Raw genomic sequence first — 27,832 nt, 5'->3', positions numbered from 1 at the left:
CCGAGTACGCCGCCAGTTATGCCAGACTCCTTGTCTAGGCAGCCGGTAGTCTCCAGCTCCGGGTTCCAGCAGCGGGAGCCCTAAGGCCCGCCCCGTCTGCCCGCGCTGCGCACTACAACTCCCACGATGCCGCACCACCGCCCCCCCGGCTTCCGGTGCTGCGCAGTTTCCGGAGCGGATCACAACCCGGAGTCCGGATCCGACCCCGCTCTACACATTCCACAGGCAGGTAAAGCCCCGGGCCCGTGCCCACCGCGGCCCCACCGCGCGCCTCCCGCCGCGCCCCGCGCTCCGCGCCCGGCCCCGGCCTGGCCTCCACCCGCGCCCCCCGCGCCCGCCCCGGTCCGGCCGCCGCGCCGCCTGTTCTTTGTTACAGTCGCGGGCGCCGTGGGCGATCGGAGTCAAAACCCGGCTGGATTCCGGAGCCGCTCCCGGATCGCCCTGCGCCCGCCGGGTTCCGCCGCCGCGGGCTTGGCCTCCGCCCTGGGTGCCCGACCTCGGTCCCGCGCGCACGGCCCGCGCCAACTGCCCCCCACGAGCCCGGCCCACGCCAACCCACGCCCAGCCGCCTGCTCGCGGGCTCGGCGACCCCCGGCCCAGGCTCGGGCGCTGTGCCCTGGTGCGTCCAAAGCCAGGCCCGGCGTGGCTGCAGGCTCAGGTCCCTACAGTCCCTTCCCGGCCACCCGACCGCCTTACCCGGTTTTCGGGCGCAGCCCAGGGAGGGGCCTTGGTCTCCAGCCCCTTTGGTGTTTAAGAAAGTCCGAGGCTGCGCCATGGCTTCCAGGCCCAGACGCTTTACTAGCCTCTACCCTTTGGTAGCCCAGGGACCACAGTGGAAAGAGAGGCTGGAGATGTGCCCGCCTACTATCTGGGAAGAGGGTGGATAGGAGGGGTTCAGGGCCAGGTAGAGTCTCAGTGCTCCTGAGGTGAGTTTTGAGAGGGCAGAGGTAGGACTCTAGCCCGTGGTGGGTAGCTCGTGCGCACTTCTCCAGCCAAGCCCTTCTTGCAGTGGATGGAGGGCCTCTGCACACATGCTCACACGCATCCCCCTCCTCCGAGGTGGATTAAAATGGTAGAATCAAGTGTGTGAGCTGAAGACACGTGGACCTGTGCCTGAATTTAAAGCTGCCAACGCTTTTTTCAAAAGCACATATGCTAGAGCCGGTCAGAACCCACAAATGGAGGAGCTTGAGCAGATCCCCACAGGGGTCCTGAAGGCGATTTTAAGTAAAACCTGAAGAAATCTCAGGCTCTGTGGGAACCTCTCAGAGATGGGAGGGACAGTACTGCCTGGAGAGAGCAATGATGTGGCTGCTGAGACATGATCCCCTACACACCCCGACCATATTTTGCTTCAAACCTATCGGCTTTCCACATCTTACCTGCTGCAGCTGTTTCCTCAGACTTCCCTGAAGTCGCTGCCTTACTCTGAAATAAAACCTATACATCAGATTATTAAAGGGAAAAGTGCTGAGTTTTCTCCTTACTCCCCCCCCCCCCTTTACTTCTGTCTGATTCATGCTTTTACACAAACGTTGGCAAAGAATATACTAATTGTTCTCTTTGGGGAGCAGAGTAGTTTATTTCTTCAGAAGACAAATGGGTAAATTAAAACATCAACCACAGCTAGGCTGTTGGCAAGTGCTGTAATCCCAGCACTCGGGAGTCTGAGGCAGGAGGATCTTAAGATCTAGGGAACCCTGGACTACATAGTGAGATTTTTGTCTAAAAACAAAATCAACTACAATTACAAGGCTGTCTTAGAGTGATTACCTTTGAGAATTACCACTGTTCCTATGTTCTGTCATTTTTTTTTTCCCTGTATGGTTACCTGTGCAGAAGGTGGGGAAGAGACTGATGTGTTTTGCAGGTGTAATGGAACTTAAAACTGGTTACTAGCAGTGGCTTAAAGGCTGTCCAGATTCAGTTTTTCATTTGCAGGCTGACACTTGTTCAGAGTACCTTATCCAGATTCATTTTCCAGGCCATTTCCGTGGTAAATGTTTTCATACACCCAGGGAACAATGCAAGAGGTGCTGGAGGCAGTGTAGACCATAAGTAACAATGGTTAGGCAGGCGTGGTAAGGACATGAAGGAGGAAGGCTGCTGGGTGTGTGGGGTTGGCACACTCAAAGCTGGGACAAGAACCATCTGTCTAGGAGGGGTGGCTGAGTGGGAGACCAGTGCTATGAGGGAGTCTAGTCTCTTGGTGGAGTGTAGAGTGGGCTCAGGCATACATGTGGCTAGTGTATGGAGGCCTGGGTGGGAACATAGTTGGATCTCAAGCTGGGAAAGGCCAATGGACCAAGGTGGACAAGCAGCAGGATGATGCTCACAGAGAGCTTTGATCAGGGATGGCACAAGGTCCCTGTCCTTAGAGCTGAACCTGTAGCTGCCTTGGGGAGCCAGGGCATCACAAGAGTACAGGCCAGTAGACTACACCCAAAATAGAAGGAAACAACTGAGGAGATGATCTGGCCATGAGGAGTGTCACTAAAAAGTACATAGCTACTGTTCTGGAGGCACCAGCTGGCCCACATCTAGGCATCCTCATCTGCCCTTCAGAGAGGCCATGGCACAAATGGGACCTGGCTGACTCTAGGGCAGGTCTCCCCTTGCCCAGAGCAGGACACCACACTGATCCATCCATCCTCTGGCTTGCTGTAGTTATGGCCCTGGAGAATGGGTGTCTTCTTCCATGGGTATGGGGAATATGGAGTCACTGGGTGCCCACCCTCCAGCAGCTTGAAGCCCTTCCTAACTGACAATTTTGTCTCCTAATTCAGAAGGGTAGGCATGAGGCCATGCTGTTCCCAGCCCCCTGCTCCATCTCACCCATATGACTCTGTTCTGGTCTCCCAGAAGAAGGGCCATAGTAGTCATTTATCCTCAGCAGGTGAAGTAATAGGGAGCCACAATATGCTTGTGTACTTCCTTGAACCAGCTTCTCAAAACTAGACCTTTCTTTTGGTGCTCGGTGACAGTTCAGTGAAGCCTGCCACAGATCACTCAGAAGAAATGAGTGCAGCCTGTGGTCCTGTGAAATCATGTCTGATTCAATGAATAGACATACTTGTGTTGCGAGAAGTTACAACAGGGGCGTCAGGAGAGCAATTGCAGGCAGCAGTGTGTAATGGACGGTTTAGGATCTCCAGGGAAGGAGGCAGGAGGGTACAGAGAAGAGGCGGGGTCAGTTTGCTGATGCTTAGAGTGAAGCTGATTCCTGTGAGTTGGAGGTGACTGGGGCCATCCCATCATAGGCCTTAAATTTTAATAGCTGCATTTACAAGAGTGACTTAAGGATCTATTTTAGAGATCAGTGGAACTTTCACCTCTTGCTGCTCTTTAAACCTGGTCAGGTAAGCTGGTACTGAAGTACAGGGAATGGAGTAAAACACTTTTTGTGGGGATATTGGCAGAGAGTGTTGTGCCTGGTACCAGGCATTACCTAGCTTCAGAGGTGGGTGCAGACCTGGGAAGGGGCAACAGCTGCACCAGGATCCTGGCTTAGAGGTGGCTTTCTACGATGTGCTGAATCTGGGGGAGCTGGGACACCCAAGGAGACACTGGAGGGCTACTGCATGCAGACAGAGATACAGGCATACAAATGGCATGGGGTGTCCAAAGAGGGAAGCAAAGCAGGAGACTGGTCACTGAAGAAAAGCATCTGGGGTGGGAGGAACTTGATATTGATGGAGGGGGATGTAGGCGACAGATAGAGTGTCCTATGAAGCTGTTTGCTGGACCCAAGGATGGTTCTCCTGTTCCAGAGCCCATAGAAGCAGTTCTCAGCCTGTGGGTTTCGGCCCTTCTACCCTGCATTTCAGATATTTATATTATGATTCATAACAGTAGCAAAATTACAGTTATGAAGTGGCAACAATTTTATGGTTGGGGGTCAGCGCAACATGAGGAGTCACAGCATTAGGAAGGTTGAGAACCACTTCCCTAGGGGGTGAAAAAGCCAGCAATTTCCCCAGGACTTACACAATGGAAGGAAAGAGAAGGTCTCACCGGTAACCTCCAGGCAAAGCCTTTTGTTTCAGTGTGTGAGCTCTGGGTGTCTGTAGATGCTGCCAGAAGAGGTACGGTAGGAATGGTTTCCGGGGAAGATAGGGAGGCGTCCTTTCAGTGTGTGGCAGTCGTGGGCTAAGTGGACTTGTAGAGAGAGCAGTGTTAGATAGATCTTGTAAAGAGTGGGTAGGAATTTGACAGATGCTTAGTCTGTTTGCTGGTGAAATGACAGAATTTCCCAGACTAGGTAATTTATTAAGAGCAAGGCTGTATGGAGACTGTCCCTAGCTGGTTAGAGGGCACCAGGAATCCCATAGGCTGGGTATCCTCGGGTTACCTTTCTGGGTCCAGGAGGCTGGGCGATGGGGCCTAGCTTTCAGGCATGGACCATCTTGCAGTATCATGTGGGAGAGCATCACTAATAGGGCGGGGGTGTGGAGGATCATGACTGTATAGGCCCATGAGAGAGGACAGCATCTTGTGACTCAGTCACCTTTCAGGCCCACCCACTCACCTGATACCGTCACAGTGACAGCCATATCACAGCCAGAGTTTTGAGACCACATAGTTCTGGGAGAGGAAACAGCAAAAGGGTGACATGGAGTCTGGAAAGGGGACCTGACTAAATACCTAGGAAACCTGTACAGGTGGATGCCTTGCTGAAGTCCGTCATCTTCTTCCAATCTCTGTCACATGGGGTGGGGATAGGCAGTGATCCCATGGGATCTTATGAGCCTTCTTGGTAAATTGTGTAAACTAGACCTGGGGTGCTTAAAGACCTCGTGACCCCACTTCCTTCTGCCGAGATACCCCCTGGTTCAGGCTCTGTGGCATATTTTTCTATCTACTGTGGTCCGGGCCTTCATAGTTCTGAGGGCTGAGAAAGTGCCAGTATCACAGGATCCCTTGGATGAATGACATGGCTTGAGGCACAGTACTGAGGCCAAGTATGTCCTGAGTCCTTAGCAGTGCCAGGAGTATGCAGAGGTGACATGATTGGACTTTCACTGCCTTCTGCCTGGGAAGAAAGGACCATACCTACTGTGTCAAGAGACTGCCTCTGATTGTTCTGTTGTTTGAAACATGGATGCTGGGGCTGCAGATGTGTGCAGAACCACTACATCCAGCTAAGGGGCTGCCTTTCAGAAGCATATTCCCTGTGTCCAGTTCTCCAGGTCTTTGGCGGTTTTTAAGTTTGATGAACACATGCTAATTATAGAAGTTTCTCTTTCCTGTGATGGATCTCAGTGCTGCTTAGCTTAGTGCGGTGTGTTAAGCAAGGTGCTTCTAGAACTCTGCCCTGCTTAGCTTAGTGTGGTGTGTTAAGCAAGATGCTTGTAGAACTCTGCCCTCACAGGCTGCCACAATTCTGCCATCGTAACTGTTAAACTCACTGCCTCAGTTTCTATTTTTATGGACTAGACTGCACACCTCTCTTTTGCCCAGAAACCCCTTTGTAAGAACCAGAAGTGAACATTGGAAATACAACTTCACTGTAGATGAGCTAAGAAGTTCAGAAAGGGAGGAGAAGTTAGGAAAGAAAAAACAAACAAACAAACAAATTAGGCAACTTCGGAGCTGAGTACTCCAAGCTGCCAGAGTGGCAGGCCCAGCCCTAAGACCTCAGATAACAGGGGCTAAACCAGACCTGGAGGATTCTGGAGGTGGAGATTGCACACAAGTGCATTGCTGGCTGGAAAGAAATCAGACATGGTGGTGTGGTGCTGGAAGCTGTAGTTCAGAAGGGTTCTGTCTGCAGTATCTGGCATTATGAGTGAGATTTTCATGCCCTGGCAGCTTGCTGTGCTTCAAGGTTCCAATAAGCACACTCAGACCAGAACCAGGCTTTCTTTCCAAGGAAGCCTCAGGGTATGTGTGTGTGTGAGGGGGAACCCATGAAGTAGAGTAGAAACATGGAAAACAATGCACTTGAAAAGAGCAAAGCAAGATTCCAGTGGTGGGAAGAATTGGAACATGCAGGCATCTGAGAAGGGGCTCAGTGAAGTAGATGGACATGGGGCCCACCTCATTGGTCTGCCCTTCTAAACAGCTAGATGATGCTATGGAGAAAGTGAGGGTGTGCAGCCTCACCTCCTCCAGCAGCAGAATCTCCACATAGGTATGCCCATAGCACACCCCACACACACTCTCGAAAAAAGAAAGTCAAGTGGAGAAGCAGTGTCTGATCACAAGCCCTGTCTTGCACGTGGTAAAGTTAGGCCAGGTGAGGGCTGGAACCCTGTCTGTAGGAGCTGTTGAGCAGAGAGGTTTGTATGGAGACTCTGGGCTGTGGGGTCCATGAGGCTAAGAGGAGAGAGGCCTAGCAAGGCATCATTGTGCTCTGACTCCAGGCCTGGATGTCTAGCAGTAAGCAAGGGACCTTCTGAAGAACAGTCGTTCAGATTGCAGGGAGGAAGCTATTGCTTGACCACTGTGGTTACATCAGAGGACCAGTGTACCCTGCCTGTCTCTGACCCTCTCACATCTGTTTGCAAGGACCATTTTGTCCTGCAGAGGGTCAGGTAGGTGACACTGTGTTCATTGTGGGTGTGGAGCTGTGTGGGTCCTGCTGTGCATCTGCTCTGTGGTGATCACTTGGGCAGGAGAACAGTCTGAACTTTAAAGATGGGTGAAGAGGTAGGTGAAGAAAGTGAGATTAACCGAGGGTGGTGAACCCCGGATGAGAGCAAAGCTGTGCTGAGTGTGGAAGGGTGGCAGGCACAGTGTGCTGGTTAATATTAACTGTCAATCTGACAGAATCAAGAATCACCTGGGAGAGGGAGGGGCTCTGGGCAAGCCTGGGGGGCCTTATCTTGATTGTACTTATTGATGTGGGTAGACTCATCTTGACTGTGTAAAATGGAGGAAGCCAGCTGAGCATTGGGAAGTATTTATCACTGTCTGCTTCCTGACTGGATCCAATGAAAGGGACACTCATAAAAGGGTAGAAGCCCTGTGGTGCTAATGGCTTTACCATAGCCCACATTAACAGTGACTTTGAAATCTTCAAAAAAGCCCTTTTGTATTAGTACAGGGCTGATTATAATCCTGTGGCCCCTCAGCCTCTACCCTGCTAGGCTGATGAGCTGTTGTCCTGCTTTGATCCCAGCAGATGTATTCTGCGAGATTCCTTAGACTTCCAGTGCCTGGTGTATATCTTGAGTGGAGTTTGCAGTGCTCCAAAGTGTTCAGTTCAAGATTCTCTCTGCCTACTCCAGGGCGCCTCCTTTATCAGACCTAGATCGCAGTACAGAGTTTGGGAAACTGTTCATTTGCTTTTTCCCTATAGAGATTTCTCCCCTATTGCTTTTAATATAGTCCTAAAAGCCTGTGCCAGTGGGAGAGATGGCCCTTTTGTTTCAACAGAAATCCCCAGAGCCTTTAGATCAGAGATGGCTTCTAAATCCTTGAGCTGTGACTGTTCAAGCTAAGATCTGTTGTAAGTGAAGAACATGCCCAGACTCCCTAGCCTCTAATGTGAGAAAGTTCCTTAAATGTGAATTATATATATGAAGATGCTTGGGATATGAGAGTAGGCGAAGGCAGCAAAGTCTGTATGTTTGAATCTTCCAAGATCTTTTCACAGCTATAAACAGGGTTGTCCTAAATTTCCATAGAGAAGCCCAGCATGGAAATGCATGCCTTTAATCCAGCACTCAGACAGATGTCTTGAGTTCAGGGCCAGCTTGGTTTCCATAGCAAGTTTCAGAGATACATAGTGATACCCTAGCTCAACAAGACATTACCGAAAAAAGAAAGAAAGAAAAAAGAAGAAGACGAGGAGGAGGAGGAGGAGGAGGAGGAAGAGGAGAAATTCTATGGAGAGGCAAAGGAACTAGGAAGGCCAAGTAAGGCAGGAAATGGTATCATCACCAACCAGTTAGATTCAGGATGTCTTTGTTAGAACCTCAAAACGCATTTGGTTTCCTGATAGTGCCACAGTGGCCCTCTGTCACTTTGGTCATATTTAGTTGGTGTGCTGTAGCTATGGAGCAGGTTTGGGCTGCAACTGAGTCAGCTGGAGGATGCAGAAAACCTGCTGGGCCCCAGCCAGCTGCTGGCCAGGTGTTTGAGCATCCAGGCAGATCAAGTACTGCTGGTGCTTCCTGGTCCATGGAACATACTCTTGAAAACTGGGGGGATAGTTTTCTCTCAAAGTTCTAATCCTTTCCCCCTCTAATTTTTGCACCAGATAGTACCCTTCTCCTTTTTGGTTTTTAGACAAACTACCCCTGTGTAGCCCAGGCTGGCCTTGAACTCACAGTCCTCCTGCTTCAGCATGCTTAGGGGGGGAAAGGGGGTCATAGGTGGGTGTCACTACACCAGCACTGTTCTGTTAATGTGGGAGGGTCATAGAAATCTGGAGACCGAACTTGGCTTCTACAAAGGAGCACTCACAGCACATTAAATGGATGAGAGCAAACTTTGAAAACTCACATCATCACTTCATGTGACCTCTGCTTAGAAGATTCTAGAAGCTGTACTTTGAGGACCAGATCCTACTAATAAAAAATGCCCAGGATTCTTATGTTAAGCACCATGTAAGATTCACATTTCCTGTGCTCTCACTTTCTTTTCACAGCAACATCTAAAGCTTCCTGGCTTAGGGTTCCTGTCCTTGCATTGCTGGGAGGGGTGGAACTGGAGGCTGGGCTGCTACCCCAGGGAGAAGCATCCTACCACACCTCTGTGTTCAGATTCTAGCTTCAAAACAAGCAGAACAGAGCAGATTCTTTTTCTTCTGCTCTGCTCTGCTTAGCTTTGTTGGCTGTGTTCTGTGTCCTGCTGGGATCTAACTGTGGCTTGGGGTAGCCTCTTGTTATCTGTTCTGATTGCAGAGCTCTCTGACCTGAGTGTAACTGGTATGTAGAGCGTATTCCTGCTGTGATACACAAGCCCTCAGGGTCTTGTGACACAAGTGTCACCCTGATGCTGCTTCTTGTTATAGTTACGAACCTTACACACTCCACCCCACCCCTTTCCCAAAATTTGTAGGTTAAAGTTTGGGTCCCAGCTAATGGTACTTACTAGTGGGTGATGCCAGAACCTTTAGGAGGAGGAAACTTGTGAAAGAAAGTTAGGCCATTAGAGAAATGCCCTCCCAGGAGGCATTTGCTTCTCAGCTGCCAGGAAGAGAGTAGCTCTGCTTCCCACGGGCCTCCAGCCAGCAGCACCAACCACAGAATGAATCCCCTGAAACAAGCAGTCCCTCCTTGCCTTCTGCTCAGTGACCAGCCACTGTCCCCATCCTGGGTTAGCACCCACTCCACACGGTACCCAGTCCAGGAGTCCTGAGAGGCCAGGCAGAGGTGTGGAACTAGGTTAGAGTTAGTAGGCCCTTGAGCCCTCTTCTAGCTTAGATGCTGATTCCAGAAGAAGAAAATGTTTTGCTGAGTTTGGGGGTTAATGTGGCTGGTTGTTTTTAGCATTTTAAAGCAATGTGGAAAACTTGAAACTTGGAAACTCATCTCCCCAGATTGTGGATAGCACCTCTCTCATCATGGCGCTCTCAGCCCTTCCCTTCTTTTCTCAGTAAAAACTTTTTCAGCAAGTCTAAGTTTTCACTGCAGCTTTTGCTACCTGTGTTCTAATATTCAAGCTGCTGGGGTTGAGATGGAGGGCAAGTGAGACTAACATTTAGGAAGTGTATATCAGCTTGCATCCTTTTCTGAGATGATAACCAGCAGTGGACACCAGAGAGGCAGGGTGATCAGATAGCAGGAAGAATGTGGGGTGGGGATAATATTTGGGTGGGACATGCTGGGTACACCTCATTTTGTGTTTCTCCCAAACTGCACGAAGTACATGTTTTTATATCTATCTTCTATCTTAGGCATCTGATATCCCAGAATGAACAACAGCTGTATCACTCTGTCTGAAATATATGTGTGGTACAGTGTTGCTCTGTGCTTAACTGCCTACTATGGTTGCTTTTGAGGCACCTTCAAAGGATGCGTGGGAAATAAAAATAGCTTGACAGAGGTCTGTATGGGAGCAGGAGAACCCACCGTGCTGTGTGTCAGACACTACTTTTTACCCACTCTGAATGATGAGGACATTGGCACTAGCTAGATACTGAAGGACAGATTGCAGTAGAAATGACTGCAAGGAATTCACAGCCTGGAGAGGACAGAGAATCAGTGGCAGTAAGAGAAGTTACTTCTAAAATACAGTGTATATTTTATAAATGGCAGCTTCTGTGAAATAGTAGAGATCGGAGTTCATGAAGGTCCCCTTGTCATGAGGTCATTCAAATCCATTGCTCTTCCTAAGAAACAGTATTACTATAGGTGAGAACATGTTTAAAGTTAAAAATAGGGATTCCAGTAGTTGTTCTCTTGAAAGCACTGTGTTATATACCTGCACAGGACCAAGGAACCTTAGAAGAGATTGTCTCTAAAAACTGCTAGTGGACTGAAGAGATGGCTCAGTCAATTAAGTGCTTTCTAGGCAAGCATGAGGACCTGAGTTCGATTCCCCAGTACACACATTTTAAAAGCTGGGCTTGTGGCGTTTACTTGTAATTCCTGCATTAGGGAGGCAGAGACAGAATCCCTCATGCTCCCTGGCCATCCACTTAGCCTAAGTGGCAAACTCCAGATCCCAGAGAAAGTCCCTGTCTTGGAGAACTAGCTGGATGGCTCCAGAAGATTGACATGTAAGGGTGACTTTTACCTTCACACACGTACACATAGGTGTATGTGCGCCTATACACACAGGAAAACCCACACATAAACTGTGTTGTAAAAGCTCACTGTTAATGGGTCTCTCTTACATCTTGACAGGTGTCCGCAATGGCTGAAGATGGCAGTGAGGAGATCATGTTTATCTGTAAGTGACCCATAGGCCTCTCTGTGGCTAGTGTGATGTCATAGAACGCAGATGGGATTGACACTCTCTGTCTAGGCAAAGCTACATCCACATTTTGTTTGTATAGCACAGACATGCACTTTTTGAATCTGTAATTTGCTCAGTTGCTCTGAGAGCCTGGGTATTACTTGTCTGCTACAGTGCTGTAACCTCAGGCCATTTCTCTTCAGGACTCCATTGGGGCACATGACTGGGTGACCTTTAACTCAGAAAGTCACCTAAGGTTTAGGAAAGAGTGAAGGATATGAGATTTAGGGTAATGGGTTAGTACTGTCCTGGATCCTGGTCTTCCTAACCATAGAGTTGATGTATGGGGTTTGAAAATGCCATAGACTGGTGCTCTTGGGAAGGGGCTCTTGATTGGCATTCTGTGCTTTCAGGAGCACTAAGAAGTGACTTGTGTGGCCAGGCCTCCTGTATCTGCTGTACCCTTGCTTGTCTTTGTGTCAGCACACATGTCTCATGAACTCATGGCACTAGGGTCTCCCTTTCCAGGGTTGTGGTCTTTGGGTTTCTCTTTCCCTGGACTTTGTCCTCTCTGACATTCAATGTCTGTTTACAGGGTGTGAAGACTGTAGCCAGTACCACGACTCGGAATGTCCTGAACTGGGACCTGTGGTTATGGTCAAGGACTCCTTTGTACTGAGCAGGGCAAGGTGAGTGTGTGCCTATGCTTCCACAGCAATCCTGTCTATGAAGAATGGCTCTCGCCTGTCTATTGTGGCCAGAGTGCAAAGGCCCCAAGTGTCTACCGTGGGGGATGGTCCACCTCTGCTTCTAGACATGTCTCCCACTGGCCCAGGCTTCATCCATCCTCAGGTCCCAGCTCTGTGACTTCCTTTTGCAGCATTTTCTTTGACCTTATAGTCTGGCTAGTAAAGCCACATACTCAATGAAGCTGGTCCACCCCACCCAGACCAGAGCCCCTTTGCTGGCCTTCAACCTGTACAAAACACTTTACCACGCTCTTTCTCCCTTCATCCAGCCTTCTCTCCAACCTTGAAGGTCATAACCTTTCCTGATTCAGTTCTTGTACCCTAGCCCCCTAGGAACGTGGCGTCAGCATTGTCTTGTGGGGCTTTAAATGTGTCCCTTAGTATATGGGCTCTGCGTCCTCACAAGCCTAGCCCCAGTCCTGTCCCATTTTAGTTCTGCTCCATGACAAAGTGCATCTTTGGAGTATGATGGGGCCGTATAGGCACTGCTCTGACCAGTAGGAAGGGTAGCAGGACCTCTTTGAAACTTCTTCTGCTTTCAGGTCCTCCCTCCCCTCTAACCTGGAGATCAGACGCCTGGATGATGGGGCTGAAGGTGTGTTTGCAGTAACCCAGCTAGTCAAACGCACACAGTTTGGTCCATTCGAGTCCAGGAGGGTCGCCAAGTGGGAGAAGGAATCTGCATTTCCTCTAAAGGTAAGAGCTGCATGACTCCTGATGGGAATGGAGTGAGGACTGCTGAGTGGTGATGGTCTGTAAATGCTGGAGAAGTCTTTCCTTCACTTCACTGTGATTTACAGCTCAGTGTGAGGCAGTGCCTACTAACTTGTAGGTGTTTAAGGAGTACATTTAAGAGCAGACAGGAGTGACCCCATGCTGGTGTGACCCCTCTGCTCCCCCAGCAGGTACTGTGCCTACAGCATAGCAATGGTCTCTAGCTTCCTGTACCGAGGTGGCAGTCTCACTCATATGTGTGAGTTGCAGGAAGCTCTCAGAGACTGAGTGATAGCATGGGGCTTGGCAGCTGCACAGAGCACATCTGGCTGAGGGAGAATGGGTATTTCCAACTTAGACATAAACACCAAGAAAAACAAAGTCAATGTCAGTTATAGGGATGGCTGAGGATCTAAAGTGAACCCCAGGAAGCCTCTGAGACTGAGGAGGCTCACACGTCTGACAGACCTTCAGAAATAGTTGGGACATAAACAAATGAAGGCTCAGTTGCTTCTCAATAGCCCTGGGGACAATGTGCTTCTCTTTAAGACCTGAAAGAGGTAGCCACCGGCCTTAAGTGTTTGTATGTAGCCTCAGAGTTTGGCACTCTTGGGATATTGAGCTTGTGGGACAGACTTCAGTCAAAGAGGAAAGACAAATACCTGATGACAGATACTTACAGAAGGGAAACTGTAAGGAAAGCAGAAAGAAAGGTTCTGTGCTTTAAAAAAAAAAAAAAAAGGGAAAGGCCTAAATCTGAGCCCAGAAAGGCAAGTAGCTTAGTATGGACCTTCTGTGGCCCCAGGTTATGGGTACACACTGGTGTCTGCTCATAGCTGGAGACTCCTTCATGCCTGTTTGACTTCTTTTCACCTCCTCAGTTCTAAAGGACGTTTTCAGGTATCAACTTGTTCTCAGCTCTGAGCACCTGTGTGTCCCAAGGGAAGTCCTGTGCCCCTGAGAGGAGGGTGGAAATGTACCTCCCACACCCACTAGGGCTCATTGGGAACCTGGTGGCCTCCAAGTTTGCCCCTGCATTTCTTAGGGCCTTAGACTTACAGGGATCTGTTCAGGAAAAGCTTGGCAGTGGGGCAGGATCCCTAAGGAAGCAGTCATCATTCCACAGAGAGAGAACAGACCCTACACCTACACTGACTCAGAGTCACTAAAGGCTTTCTCTGCCCTGCTATCTAACTCAGAAGCTGTACTGATGCTCTGCAGACCAGGGACAGCTCACCTGGACTGAAGAACTCTGCTGATGCCATGCTTGGAGCAGAACCAGGAGGAGAGTTCCAATGTCTGGATACCAACCTGAGCCATAGGGAGAACTCATGTGTCCCATTCCCAATGAAGCTGGGATTGTTATGCTGGATAAGTAAAGAGCTCAGGGTCCCCTTGATGTCTGCACAGTAGGAAAGCTCAGGGTTCTCTTGATTCCTGAACAGGAGGAGAGCTCAGGGTCCCCTTGACATCTGCACAGGAGGAACAACTCAGGTGTCTTAACTCAGGTACTTCAGTGATGCGGGACCTGTGGCATGTCTTCAGCTTCCTCTTTCCTGTGACCAGCCTGACCCATCTAAGCCAGAGAATCTTTCTCTGATCCCCTGGCTATAGCAAACAGCTTATCAACAGGTCCTATCAGAAGCAGTGTGGTCTCCCCCATGGTGCCATGCCACACTGATAGACTGGTCAGTAATCATCTGTGGCCCTCTCCTCAGGTATTCCAGAAAGACGGGCATCCTGTGTGCTTCGACACTTCCAACGAGGATGACTGCAATTGGATGATGCTGGTACGACCAGCCCTAGAGCCGGGGCACCAGAACCTGACAGCCTACCAGCATGGCAGTGACGTGTACTTCACCACCTCAAGGGATATCCCTGCGGGTACTGAGCTTCGTGTGTGGTATGCTGCCTTTTATGCCAAGAAGATGGACAAACCCATGCTGAAGCAGGCCTGCTCTAGCATTCAGGGTACATCTTATTTCTTCACTATAGTTTGGCCCCTTGCCAGAGATGCTAATGAAAGAGCCAGCAGCAGAGATGGGGGAGGTGGGATGGAACAGTGCTTGTCCCCCATGCCTGGGCCTGTGGGGTGACAGACACTTGCTGGTGAGGGATGGTGCCTCTCTGTCTTTAGGTGATTTGAGGCCCTTGGGTATAATGCAGGTTGGCTCTTGCTCTGGTCTGAGGGCTCCCACAGTGACCTACCCTCCTGATGCTGTGAGGAAGCAGTTTATTCTTATGAGCATAGAGGCCCAGGGACAGGCCAAATCATAGTAAAGTAGGTGAGGCCTCAGACAGGCTGAGTGACAGTATAGAACAGTAGTTCTCAGCCTTCCTAATGCTGTCTGTGACCCTTTAATACAGTTTTTTTCTTGTTTGTTTGTTTTGTTTTGTTTTTCAAGACAGGGTTTCTCTGTGTAGCTTTGCGCCTTTCCTGGAACTCACTCAGTAGCCCAGGCTAACCTCGAACTCACAGAGATCCTCCTGCCTCTGCCTCCCGAGTGCTGGGATTAAAGGCGTGTACCACCACCACCAGGTTAATACAGTTCTTCATGTTGTGATCCCCCCAACCATAAAATTATTTTCATTGCTACTTCATAATTATAATTTTGCTACTGTTATGAATCATAATGTAAATATTTGTGTTTGGGGTGGTCTTAGGCAACCCCTGTAAAAGGTTTCTTGAACCCTAGCAAAGGGTTTGTGACCCACAGGTTGAGAAATGCTGGTGTAGAAGGTGAGGGAACCAGGCTGAGTGGCAGGTAAACCTAGGGGCAGGCCAGGTGACAGTGTAGAAGGTGAGACTAGTGGGGAGCCCACATCACAATGCAGAAGGTAAAGGAACTAGGACTGGACAGCAGATCTGGCCGCTATGCTGTCAGTGTGCCAGTGCTGACCCTGTGCTGCAGAGCAGCAGCTCCTCCCCTGGTTCATGCACATGTGTGTATGTGTGTGCCCAGGCAAAAGTGTGGTGTGTCTGGACAGATGCCTTGGTGTATGCATGTGATTATTTTAAGCTGCAGAGCACATGCTCTTGTGTATTAATAGATGCATGGATCCCTTCATGTGTGTACAGATGTGTGTGTGCAGATGCACAAATGTGTGCATTTGTCAACATGTGTACAATACACAGTGCACATTTTGTTTTCTTATAGATGTATAGGTTTATATATGTATTAGTGTATGGATCTGTGGCAGTGTACATGTGTTAGTGTGTGTACAGACATGCAAGAGTCTACATGTGTGTACAGATACAGAGGTATGTACCTATGTTAGTATATGTGTAGATTTATAGGTATATGCCTGTGTATGTACAGATGTGTGCATACACTTGTCTGTATGTACAGTTAGGTAGGATTGTCCATGTGTATACATATGCAGAGGTGTGTGTGTGTGTGTGTGTGTGTGTGTGTGTGTGTATCCTGATGCATATCCTTTGAAGAAATGTAGTTCTGCATGGAATCATCTGAGTGAGCCACTAGGTTCAGGATCTCATGATGGAGAAGCCATCACTGTGTTAACTTAGATTCTGGGCCTCTCCCAGGACAGCAGCCTTGCTCATTGTTGTCACAAAGAATTTTCATCATCAGAGTGGGATAGTAACTCTGCTTCTGACCCCCAGATACAGTGACCTCTCAGGAAAATGGTTTCTTGCTATGCCAAGTATGGTGTGATAGAAAGGCTTCATGGAGCAGTTCATAACATTTTGCAAAGATCTCACAGATGGAGGTTCCTAAATCAGAGGGCTCTGGCCTATCCTATGTTTCTAGTCAGTTGCAGTTTTGATGAAGGAAGAGCCTGGGTGCATGTTTTGGAGCCGGCCTCATAAAGCACCACACAACAGAGAGCCAAGTACAGATACAGCTTCTCCCAGCTCTGGAGCCCAGAAACACTTCACCGTGTCTTGGGACAACTTGTAAGTGGTGCAGGCCACTGGTTATTGTCAACCTGATGGAATCTTCATGACTTTCTATCTGTGGAGCACTTGCCTGGCCCTCTCTGACTGGCTGCTGCTGGCATATGCTTCCCTGGGCTTCCCCACTGGCTGTTTAAGTGGCAGCTTCCCTCACACATTGCTGTCTACCTCCCTGGACACCCTTCTGTCCTTTCCCACCGTACCCCGCAGAACTTGGGCTATGTGCTGAATGCATCCCCGCAGCAGAAACCAGGTATTGCAGCCCTCCTTGCCCACATCTCAGAAGCCCACAGAAAGAAAGCAAGGCCTCTGAAGAGAGGTGTGAGACATCTAGAAAGGACTACTAATTGATTCTAGTTCCCTAGATGGACCTGAGAGGCATGGGCTTTGCATTCTGCTTAGCTCTGGTCCTTGTGTATGCACCAGACAGTTTGCCAACCCAAGGTGGAGTGGGCAGGCCTTGTGGACATCACTTTGACCTCACCCTAGGTGGGTGAGACCTCAGGAGCTGTGCTGTGGCCCAGGCTTTCTGATGAGCATTGGACAGGAAGGCTCATTCTCTTCCTGCCCCTTTCATATTTCCTCCAGATGGGCATCTTTGTTACACAAATCAGTCACTTTGTAGATCTCTAGAATCAGGTCTGAAGTATGGATGATCTCCAACTTCTGATGATTCAATTTAATGATTTTTTTTATTTTTATCTTATTTTATTTTTATTTTTACTTTATGATGGCATGAGTGGAGAGCATTTGCTAGAAAATCTTTACTATAAGCTTTGCTCTTCCTTCAGCCTGTGATGGGTGGTAGGATTCTGTAGCATGAATCTTAAATGGTCTCATTAATAAAAACAAAAAACCAAAAAAACCCAGGGCCAGGTATTAGGGTGAATGCTGGAAGATCAGAGAGACAGAACAAGCCACAGCTTCCTCACCTCGCCAACTCCTCAGCTGATCCTGTTTCCTCAGACTGGAAGCTTCTGAGTCCTCATCCAAATGGATCTCAGCTGAACTGTGCTGCTAAAAGCCTAAAAGCTTAACCAGCTCTAGTTCCTGGTTTTTCATGCCTTATATACCTTTCTGCTTTCTGACATCACTTCCTGGGATTAAAGGCTCGTGCTGCCATGCCTGGCTGTTTCCAGTGTGGCCTTGAACTCACAGAGATCCAGATGGATTTCTTTCTGCCTCTGGAATGCTAGGATTAAAGGCATGTGTGCCACCATTTTCTGGCCTCTATATCTAGTGGCTGTTCTGTTCTCTGACCCCAGATAAGTTTATTAGGGTGCACCATATTTTGGGGAGCATAATATCTCCACAGTATTCTCTTGAGACTGGGCAGCTGCAGCTCTCAGTGGCCACATGACTACCAGAAGAACAGCCACACTACTTGCTGGCACAGCTGGGGTGCAGCAAGCTTGATATTTGCACTTAACAGCAGCTTCACCAGGCAGCACTGTGAGTGACATCTGCTTAAGGAAAACAGGTTTCAGCCCAAGTGTGGTGGTGGCGCACACCTTTAATCCAAGCACTCAGGCGGCAGAGGCAGGCGGATGTCTGTGAGCTCAGTGCCAGCCTGTTTTACAGAATGAGTTCCAGGACAGCCAGGGCTGTATACAGAGAAACCCTGTCTCGGAGGGGGGGGGGGGGGGGGGATGGGGGGGTGTGCAGGGAAAGTAAAAGAAAAGCAAGCAAGCAGGTTTCATCCTGATGCAGCTGTGACACCCCAAAAAATAGACTTGGATTCTTTGTCCTGCTGTGGACTGCTGATCTGGGTACATGTTTCCCTGAGCCCACATTAAGTGTGGCTTGCTTTCCTCCCAAGGGCATGAACAGGTGAGTACAGTGGGGCGCATGGTCACAATCACCCGTCTAATGACAAAGACAGAAGGTAACATCTTCTAGTCCCTGGGAAGCCATGTTATGCCCACAGTCTGGCCATTCTCTCACTCTCTCTGCTTCAGACTTTGTAACTAGTGTTTTCTAACTTTCAAACCAGTTTTCATGCATTCATTTGTGCTCACCATATTGAGTGCCCACTTCAGGGGTTCTCGGCAGGTGTATGTATGCAAGTGTGTGATTCTACCACAGTCTCCTACAGAATAGCCCATCCTCCCCTCCCGATTTCACCGTTGGTGACCTTCTGACCCAAGCTGAGCTGCTGTGTGTCCTGCTGGACTTCTCACAGTTGATGTGTGCCTGCCCTGCTGTTGCTTGGTTTAGACCTGTGCTCACACCTGAAACCTTCTCGAGCTGCCAGTGCTGTGGACTCTGTGTCATGTCATTTGGCTGAGACATTTCCCTGTGTTTGGAAAATGTCAGTTGCCTTTAAGGACTCATCTGCTGGCTATTGGCTGTTGGGTTTTTTCTTAAAAATTCTTAATCTCATACAGTTACCTTTTGGCAAATCTTGTGTTGTTATGACTACCTGGTTCTTCCAATGAGAAGTCTTCACTCAGTGCCAGAGCAGCAGGTAGCCAAGCTTAGGGGCCTGTTTGGGGCAGTACAAATTCTCATGAATGATCAGTGCAGGAGCTGGTGGGCCACTTAGATGAGAGGAATTCCAGCTCAGTGTCCCAAGGGCTCTTTTTTGAAAACTTTTAAGTGTGTAAGTGTGTATGTGTGTGTGTGTATGTACGTGTGTGTGTGTGTGTGTGTGTGTGTGTGTGTGTGTGTGTGTGTGTATGCGCGCGCAGTGGCACACATGTGGAGGCCAGGTGGTTCTTTCCTTCATCATGTGGGTCCCATTGAACTCAGGTCATTGGGTTGGTGGCAAGTGCCATTTTCTGCTGAGCCCTTGCTGGACCCCAAGGGTTCCTTTGTTGAACCCCTTTTTGGGATCCTCTGTATGACTGGGGACCTGGGTGAGAAATGGGAATTTGGCTCTTTTTCCCCAATTTCCTGGGAGTCCCTAACCAGCAGATTCCTTGAAAGAGACAAAGAAGAGTTCAGACACTGGGTGTGACATTCAGGATGCAGTTCCCAACTGCCATCTCTTTGTTTCCTTTTCCTGTCTTTGATTTCAGTCTGACAGGTTCCATATTGCATATACGTCTTCCCTAGCCATGATGGTCTGCATCTCATCTCTATTCTTTGTGTTCTTAGCACTAGCTTTGGATGCAGAGAGATGGGATGTGCTCTTTGCTGGTGTATGGTGGGTATATAGATGCAGATCTGGGACTCAGGCGCTTCCTCTGAGTGGCCTCTGGAGTGTTAAGCTACATGGTGATGGGTCTGGATATGACAGGCAGGAATGGTAGCTGTGGGCTGGCCCCACAGACAAACTGGCTAGACCTGATCCCAAGGCATGTCCAGTGTAGGTCCCAGGAGAGTGGCTCATTTTCAAAATGAGCTCACAGTCCCCATCTGCATTGCCAAGGTCAGTCTGTGTTCCTTGAGCCCTCTCCTTGTCCCTCCTCGGGTTCCTGTGTGTCATTATTGGAGGAATAGAGGCACTGTCCAGGTGGCAGCCACCTGACCCAGATGGGGATTTTTAAAAATTGAGCAGTTTAAAGCTCACTCCTATCCAGGCACCAGGCTCCACTGCCAGACAACAGTTACAAGGTACAATCCTATCACAAAAATCTCCATGGGATATGTTGGGCCAGGGCCACAATCATTCCAGTCTCAGGAGCACTGTGAGATGGCTGTTGTGGGTCTGACCATACCCTGTTATGTGAGCCACTGAGGATTTAAATATGAGAAAGAGTGTGTGTGTGTGTGTGTGTGTGTGTGTGTGTGTGTGTGTGTGTGTTGTTACAAGTAGAATACAGGTAAAGCATTCTACTCCTGAGCTGCATGCCCAGCCCTCCTTTAAAAACAAACAGACAAACTTTGAGACAGGCTTCATTAAGTGGCCAGGTTGTCCTTGAATTAGTTCTATGACCAGGGTAGGCCTTAGATTTCTGGTCATCTTGTTCAGCCTACTAAGTAGCTGGTATTACAGGTCTGTGTAACAAGGCCCAGCTCAAGTATGGGTCTTGAAGGCTTGTTTTTCTCTTAGAGAATATGAAGCACTCTGGGCCCACAGGGCTGATGACTGGGAGGAAGAGGGCACATTATGCATCTAGTGGCAAGGCTGAGCCTGTGGTAGTAGCAGGGATATCACATCTGCTCAGCTTCCTCATCTGTAAAATGGGGATGAACTTGGTCAATGTGTGTAAAACTGAGAACAGGGCCTAGAATACAAGTGCTCATGAGTCTGTGGGCATCTCCATTCTTGTCAACACCTGGGGGACAGGCCATACTCTGCTGACGTGGCTAACCCTTATGCCTTGTCCTTTGTAGCTTCGGGCACCCCTGAGCCCAGTGTCCCTGCAGAGCCTGAGCGTGGCCAATGGGTGTGTAAGGTGTGCTCCAGCTCCTTCCTGGAGCTTCAGCTCCTGAACGGTAAGGTAAAAATGGCAAATGGGTTACCCAAGGTGGGCAGACTGTTGGGCTGAGCTCTTTTTGTTTGTTTTGTTTGTTTGTCTTAGATTTTTGGCTTTTAATTATTTTTATTTTATGTACATTGGGGTTTTGCCTGCATGTATGAGGGTGTCAAATCCCTTAGAAGAAGAGCTATAGACAGTTGTGAGCTCTCATGTGGGTATTGGGAATTGAACCCAGGTCCTTTGGAAAAGCAGCCTGTGCCCTTAACTGCTGAGCCATCTCTCTAGCCCATGTGCTGAGCTTTTTCATCCATGTTGGCACATGCCTGTGGTTGTCAGGATGTCAATCTAGGCTTTGTATTGTCTGCCCCATGGCCCACAATGAGCCACTGCTCAGAGTTCCTCCCCTTGGCCTGACCCTTCCTACTGTCCTGCTGACCAAGCTCTGGATATGGTAGGCACAAGCAAGGACCAGAAACCACCATGACTTGCCTCTTGTAGTCTTGCCTAGTTTCTATATCTGACAGTCTTTCCCCTGTCTGTCTTCAGGGCATCCCCTTACCTCAGGCTCCCTTACTAATTGAAGGTAGTCAGGGAAAACTTGACTCCATCCCCTAGTTAACTAGTTACACTGTGTCCTGGGAGCCTTCCTGTTGGGCAGTAGAGAAAGATGCTAGTCACATAAGCTACAAGGAAGCTAGGTATGAATACTGTGACCTTTATCACATACAGAACATGCATGGTGGCCAATCCCCAAGGGGGCCATGGTTTGCAAGTTCAAGGATGTGACAGAGACAGCTGGGTTCTGCTTTTGTAGTCTGAACAAGTCTGTGATTAAAATGTTCTAGAATCTATAAGAAGGTTCTTTCTGGGCAGATTTTAGCAACAGAAAAGCTAATGTGAGCATTTCTGGGAGACATCTTGGTCACTAGGCAGGGCTTTGTAGCCAAGAGTTTTCTCCGGTTCTGCGGAATCTCTCCCATCTGCATCCCACAGTTGCTTGTCCCAAATAAACACAAGGAGACTTACATTAATTATGAGCTTTAAGGCCTAATGGCCTAAAGGCTTCTCGCTAGCTAGCTCTTATATCTTAAATTGACCCATTTCTATAAATCTATGCTTTGCCACATGGCTTGTGGCTTACTGGTACTTTACATCTTGCTTCTCCTAGTGGCAGCTAGCAGCTTCTCCCTCTATCTTTCGCCTTCCTCTCTAATTAGAATGTCCCACCTAATCTTATTCTTCCTCACCATTGACCAAACAGCTTTATTTATCAACCTATCAGAGCAACACATATTAACAGCATACAGAACAACATCATCCATCACGGCTTGTTCATCTCCTAGGGTTATCCTCCTAATCTTGTCCTTAACACTTTTGTCCTCTGCCTGAGGAAAGTCAACTGTGTTCATCGCAGATAGGAACAGAGAGCAGCTGCTAGTTTCTTCTTTCTCCTTTCCTTCTTCTTCCTCCTCTTCTTTATATTTTTATGTGTATGAATGTTTTGGCTACATGTATGTCTGTGGACACATGTGTACAGTGCCTATGGAGGCCAGAAGAGGGCACTAGACCCCCTGGAACTGGAGATACAGAGGGTTGTAAGCTATCATGTAGGTGCTGAGACATGAACCTTGGTCTCTGGAAGAGCATCAAGAACTCTTAGCCACTGAGGCATCTCTCCAGCCCCATCTGCTGCTGCTGCCAGCTTTCTTAAGATTGTCAGGTTTGTAAAAAACAAATCCCCTAGATGAGGGCAAGGCCCATCTATGGAAAGCACAGGGTGCAGGTATATCACACAAGATATGATCACTCAGCCCCAATCAAGAAAGGCTATTTGGTTTGTTGGGTAATTTTCCTTGGTGACTAGTTTTAGTTGAAGAAAAAGCCTCCCTTCACTTTGGTAGTAGGGCTAGGCCAGTGTTTCTAGATGCCAGCTCAGGTGAGTCCTCTTACCATGTACTTGCATTGACTCAAGTGAGTCTCACAACAGTCTCTGTACAGCCATGATAGCCATTTTCCGGATAAACAGACTGAGGCTGGAGTGACTAGCACACCTGTCCAGGCTGAGTGGTTGCACATGCTGAAGCCATGTTCAATGCAGGCAGTGCTGCCCAGCCTCTACTACCAGGGCGTCATGGGGCTCTTCTTTCTGCTGAAACCCTTGTGTGGGTGTCTGGTGGGTAACCTGATAGTTGAGGACCTAGGTGCAAAACTGATCAAAAGAAGAGGAGAATACAAAGCTGGGTCTCTGTGAAACTATGCTGCAGGGCAGAGGTGCCTTTTGTCCCCCACAGACTGGCTTTGAGGACCATCTCAGAGCTAAATGACATGGCTGTGGTACACAAATCTATGGAGAACAGGCTTTGTTGAGTAATACTTTGTCCAGTAGGAGAATGTTAATTCATGATCCCCTATCTTAGTCACACCGTGCCTGAAGCTGCCCTTTGCAGAGCCTTGTCTGAGAGGCTTACCTAAAGCAGAAAGGCCTGGCTTTGTTGTTTAGGTCTAAACTATGATGTCTGTGGTTGGCTAAATTCCAAACCAGATGAGTCCTTTGAACTTGAACTTACTTCATGCATTTATTCGTGATTGAGCATAGAACATCCTTGACTGCAGCCAGGTAAGGGTCAGCATGAGCCTTTTAAAGTCAGGCCCACCACTTAGAGCATCAGGAGACCAACTGAGGTTGTTGGACAGCATGGGAAGCACGGGTTGTTGTTCTTGACCTTTTACCTGATGCTGTCATTTCCTGTGTCACCTTAGGGAACTCTGCTCCTGTCTCAGGAGGCCACTTAGGGGTGTCTGATTAAACATGAGGCAACAGTGAATGTACTGGTGTTGGTGCCCTCCTGGAATTCTACTCCATTTAAATGCAAAGACAAAGAAAGGGAAAGTGGAAAGAGTGTTGAGCGAGGTTGAAAAGATGCCAGGATGTGTTTGCAGCAGCATTATCCACCAAGCATGCCAGAGAAGCTGAAGCCAGCGGTGGGACACCCAAGAAACATGTCTGCTCTTGCAGAGCTTGGGAAGTGTCAGGAGCCTGGGAAGAGAAGACAGGGAAGCACAAACTGGGGGCCTGCTTAGAGCCCTGGCCTCCTGGTCTGCCCCAGCCCTGTCCTGGCCCCACCCAGCTACATCTCTGCTTCCATCAGCAGAATGATGGGTCCCTTGGGAGAGACTTGAGACTGAGGACCCCAAAGTACGTAGCACTGAGGACAGGGACTCAAGGGTCAGATATTAGAATTTGGGCAGCTTTGGGCTTCATTTCTTCTTCTTAGAGTGGTAGAGCTGGCTCAGGACCCAGATAGGGAGGAAGGATTTCTCTGTAGAAACTAACCAGGGAGAGCAAGGACTCACCAGTGGGACTGCTCAACCCTTACCATCCTGCAGAGTGAGGCTTTGGATACTGGAAGAAAGCTGAATGTGAGCAAGAAACTTGTCTGAGGAATCTGAAAACAACCCCCACCCCACCCCCGAAAAAGACCCTCCAAACTGAAGTCCCTCCCCACTTGGGTGCGAGATGGCAGAATGGTACTGCATCCTTCAGATAAGAGCAGGCCCCTGTTGAAGAAATCAGAGGACAGTAATGACTGAAAAATGAAAGCCATGGTAGCAGATATAAAATTGATGGAAGAGTGTCCAAAAACACTGGAGGAGTTTTTCATACAGAGGAGCATATGGAGGACACAAGCAGAAGAGATACAGAAACTGGAAGATGGTCTGACACTCTGCAGGTGACCAGGAGTGTTGCATAGGGAAAAGAGAAAAGCAGTAAGAATCAGTCAGTGGACTGGGCATGTAGCTCAGTCGATTGCCTAGTATCACAAGCTCTGAGGTCAGTCCCCAGCATCCCCAAAACTGAGACATGGTAACACATGCTTGTAATTCCAGTCTTCAAGAGGCAGAGGCAGGTGGATCAGGAGTATAGAGTTATCCCCAACTACATAGTAAGTTTAAGTGTACCTTGGGTTATACAAGATCCTGTCTCAAAAATAAACCAGATAGATAGATAGTCAGCAAGGAAACACTAAAGGATACAGGTTTACAACATAGAAGGGCCCAACAGACCACCAGTATGATGAATCCCAGAGATGCACCTGTGCCATTATGGGACCTTATTAGAGGGAAGGGAAGAAAAAAAAAACTGTTGGAAGGTAAGCCATTAGAAAAAGGGCACTGTTAAGACAGGAAAACAGACTTAGCAATCAGATTCTTCACTGTCAGCAACCTAGTGAAGATAGTCAACAAATCCAGAAATTACCAAACAGTGCCAAAAATTCTAATGAGGAGAACCCTGGAGTGTGCACTGTCAGACCACTTGATGAAGACATTGCCACCCATACAACACTGGACTCCAGAGCCCAAATGCATGGCTTCTGAGATCCCAGCACCTCTATTGAGTTTTACAGTGCTACCCTGCCCAAAGCAACATGCATGTTCTCTATACATAGGGAACGGGAAGAGGGTCCTTTGCAGGGAATGGAAAAAGGATATGCAGGTCCCCAGTCCAAATTAGAGAGAGCAGAGAACTCTGAGAAGAACAGGTGCAATAAAAAAAGGAGAGAAGTCCAAAAGGCCTGACTGCGAGAGAGGAGAGAGGCAGGGAGTGTACAAACTAGTACAGACATGGACAACAATTGATGGAAGGTAAGGCTGTAATTAGTTCCAAGAGAAAGAATGCTAACCACAACTGCTGTGTGGTATAGCTGTGGATAGATCTTTATAGCCACGGTCTTGTAAATACCAGTTGTTGGCTTCACCAAAATTATGATCTGAGTGTGTTGGTGGGATTGGGAGGAGTGTGAGTTCTAAGAAGGAAGTAGCATGTATAAGAAAGCAGAACCCCCATATTTCATTTTAAATTGTCAGTAGACTCTAATATAGTCAGACCTCTTTATCTGTGGCATCCTCATGCCAGCTTTTAAATGGAAAGTACTTTTAAAGTACTTGGAAAACATGAGTCTGTACTGAATATGCACAGTATTTTTTTCTTGTCATTATTCCCTGAATGTAGAGCAGTAACCATTCGCATAGCGTTTTTACTGCATTTTTGTATTTTGAGTGAAAATGTAAATAGCATGCGTGTTAGTTTTTGCAAATACTGTGCCATTTTGTGGAAGGAGCTTGGGTGTCTGTAGGTACTGATAACTTCGGTTCCTGGAATTATCCTCTATAGTTGTGGATGGGTGACTAGAGAATGCAGAGGAATGGATGGGCAGAATGGGTCAGGAGACTGCTATTTTTTGTTATAAGCCAATTACGGTTATTTTGCACCTTTCTTGTTGGACTTACCAATATTGGGTGTCTTTTCAAAGCAGCAGCTTTGGGCTTCACTTATTTCTTACTGTATTTTTATTTTCAAAAGTTAACTTCTGCTTATTTATCATTTCTTTTTGGTTTTTGGAGATAGTTTCATATAGCCTAGGCAGCTCTGCACTTGCTCTGTAGCTGAGGATGACCTTGACTTCTGCTTTACTTCCTAAGTGGTGGGATTACAGGCATGTGCCACCTCATCTGGCTCCTTTTTATGCTTTGTTTGTTTTGTTCTTTTCTCAGTTTTAAGTTGAGGACTTCACTCAGTTATTCTTAAGTATTTTTTTAATGGAAGCCCTGATATTTTCCCTAAGAGCTGTGCTATCTCCTTTCCACATTTTATTCTATATTGCATCTAGATTCATATGCACACCATACATAGACTAGACATTCATAAAGCAAAGACTGGCATGTGTACGAGGAGAAATCGCACTATCTCCTCTCATGGTAGAAGATTCCTACATGTCCACTAGAGCAGTTAGTAAATCAAACACTGTTGTTTGAATCTTAGATGGTCTTTTAATAAAAAGCCCAGAGCCAGTATTAGGGTACAAGCTGAAAGATCAGAGAAGCAGAACAGCCAGCCACTAGTTCTTATCTCTATGAAATTCTCAGCCTAAAGAGAGAGAGTTCCTGTTTTCTCACACCTTATATGCCTTTCTCTGCCCAGATATCACTTCCTGGGATGAAATAGTGTGTGCTTCCCAAGCAAAGGCAAGAGATCTCAAGTGCTGGGATTAAAGGTGTGTGCTACCATGCCTGGCTCTCTTTCTCTCCTATGCTGGATCAATCTTACGTGACCAATTGTGGCCTTGAACTCACAGAGATCCAGACAGATCTCTGCCTCCTGAGTGATAGGATTAAGGGTGTGTGCCACTACTGCCAGACCTCTATGTCTAATCTAGTAGCTGGCTCTGCCCTTTGATCCTTAGGCAAGTTTATTAGGGTACACAATGAAACACAAATTTGAGGAGCATGCTGTGCAGACTTAGTGGCCTGTGTGAGTGCAGCATCAGAGTTGGTGTGCTTCTCATGCATTTTAAAAAATGATTTTTATTTTATGTGCATTAGTGTTTTGCCTGCATGTGTGTCTGTGTGAGGGTGTCAGTTCCCCTGGAACTGGAATTAGTTGTCAGCTGTCATGTGACTACTGGGAATTGAACTCTTGTCCTAGAAGAGCAGCCAGTGCTCATAACCACTGGGCCATCTCTCCAGGCTAACTTCTCATACATTTGTTTGCTGATTTCTGAGACAAGGTCTCACCTTGAACCTGAGCACTTGTCCTTCTGCTTTAACCTTCTGAGTTCTGGGACTAGAGATATGTGATATCACACATGTTTATGCAATGCTGGGTGTCAGACTCAGGGCTTCATGCGATCCAGGCAAACACTCAGCGGACTGCACTTATCCCTAGCTCTTATTTACTCTCTTACTGCACTTATCCCTTTTATTTACTCTCCGTGTTTTGGACCTTGGGCCTGAAGAGTCGCAGCTTCCATCTACTGTGGATGTCTCTGTGACCAGGTCTAACACATTGCTTCCCTGTACTTTCTGTTCTCCGAGAGCTCTGCATACCTGCTTTAGACCATTTTCTAGTGTTATGCCACATTCCTGCTCTCCTGTTTCTAGGTACTTGTCATGTGTCCATTTCAGGGGGTGGGGGTGAGGGTTCTGCTTAAGAGATCCCTTGTTCAATAGTGTCTAAGTCATGTTTTTAATTTGTATCTCTGTGTCTTAGTCTTATAAAAGCTTTCTTTGACTTGTTTGCTACTTTTCAGTTATCTTAGCCTTTTCCCAAACTTTTTATTCTTTACTTGGTTATCCCTCCACTCCAGTTTGCCCTTAGCTTGTGCTGTGATCTTGGAATTCCAGTCTTCCTGGTTTTTATGTCAGCTGATATCTTAACATGATACCCTAACAGT

The 27,832-nt window shown here is 48.0% G+C and overlaps 2 protein-coding genes across 4 annotated transcripts in view; both read left to right on the top strand.

Annotated features, from left to right (window-relative positions):
• The first annotated feature begins 126 nt into the window (after window positions 1–126).
• LOC118593885 (basic proline-rich protein-like) lies at window positions 127–819 on the top strand. Its single transcript, XM_036203462.1, has one exon. The coding sequence runs from the start codon at window positions 127–129 to the stop codon at window positions 817–819; it is 693 nt and encodes a 230-aa protein (XP_036059355.1).
• Prdm15 (PR/SET domain 15) overlaps window positions 137–27,832 on the top strand; it is a 68,221-nt gene continuing 40,525 nt past the window's right edge. For 2 of the 3 annotated variants that reach the window (XM_036203785.1, XM_036203786.1), the window contains exons 1-6: window positions 138–225; window positions 10,800–10,845; window positions 11,447–11,540; window positions 12,143–12,296; window positions 14,033–14,285; window positions 20,515–20,616. In XM_036203785.1, the coding sequence (XP_036059678.1) occupies window positions 10,809–10,845; window positions 11,447–11,540; window positions 12,143–12,296; window positions 14,033–14,285; window positions 20,515–20,616 (640 nt within the window). In that variant the 5' untranslated portion in view covers window positions 138–225; window positions 10,800–10,808. Of the gene's footprint in view, window positions 230–10,799; window positions 10,846–11,446; window positions 11,541–12,142; window positions 12,297–14,032; window positions 14,286–20,514; window positions 20,617–27,832 lie in introns of all 3 variants that reach the window. The other variant, XM_036203787.1, reaches the window with a different exon arrangement.

Source organism: Onychomys torridus, chromosome 12, assembly GCF_903995425.1.
Source record: "Onychomys torridus chromosome 12, mOncTor1.1, whole genome shotgun sequence".
NCBI classification, from domain to species: domain Eukaryota; kingdom Metazoa; phylum Chordata; class Mammalia; order Rodentia; family Cricetidae; genus Onychomys; species Onychomys torridus.
The sequence above is the reverse complement of the archived record's forward strand: the minus strand, read 5'-3'. Positions and strand labels throughout refer to the sequence as shown.

Coding starts and splice junctions, on each gene's coding strand:
- LOC118593885 (XM_036203462.1), top strand. CDS start 127: ATGCCGCACCACCGCCCCCCCGGCTTCCGGTGCTGCGCAGTTTCCGGA.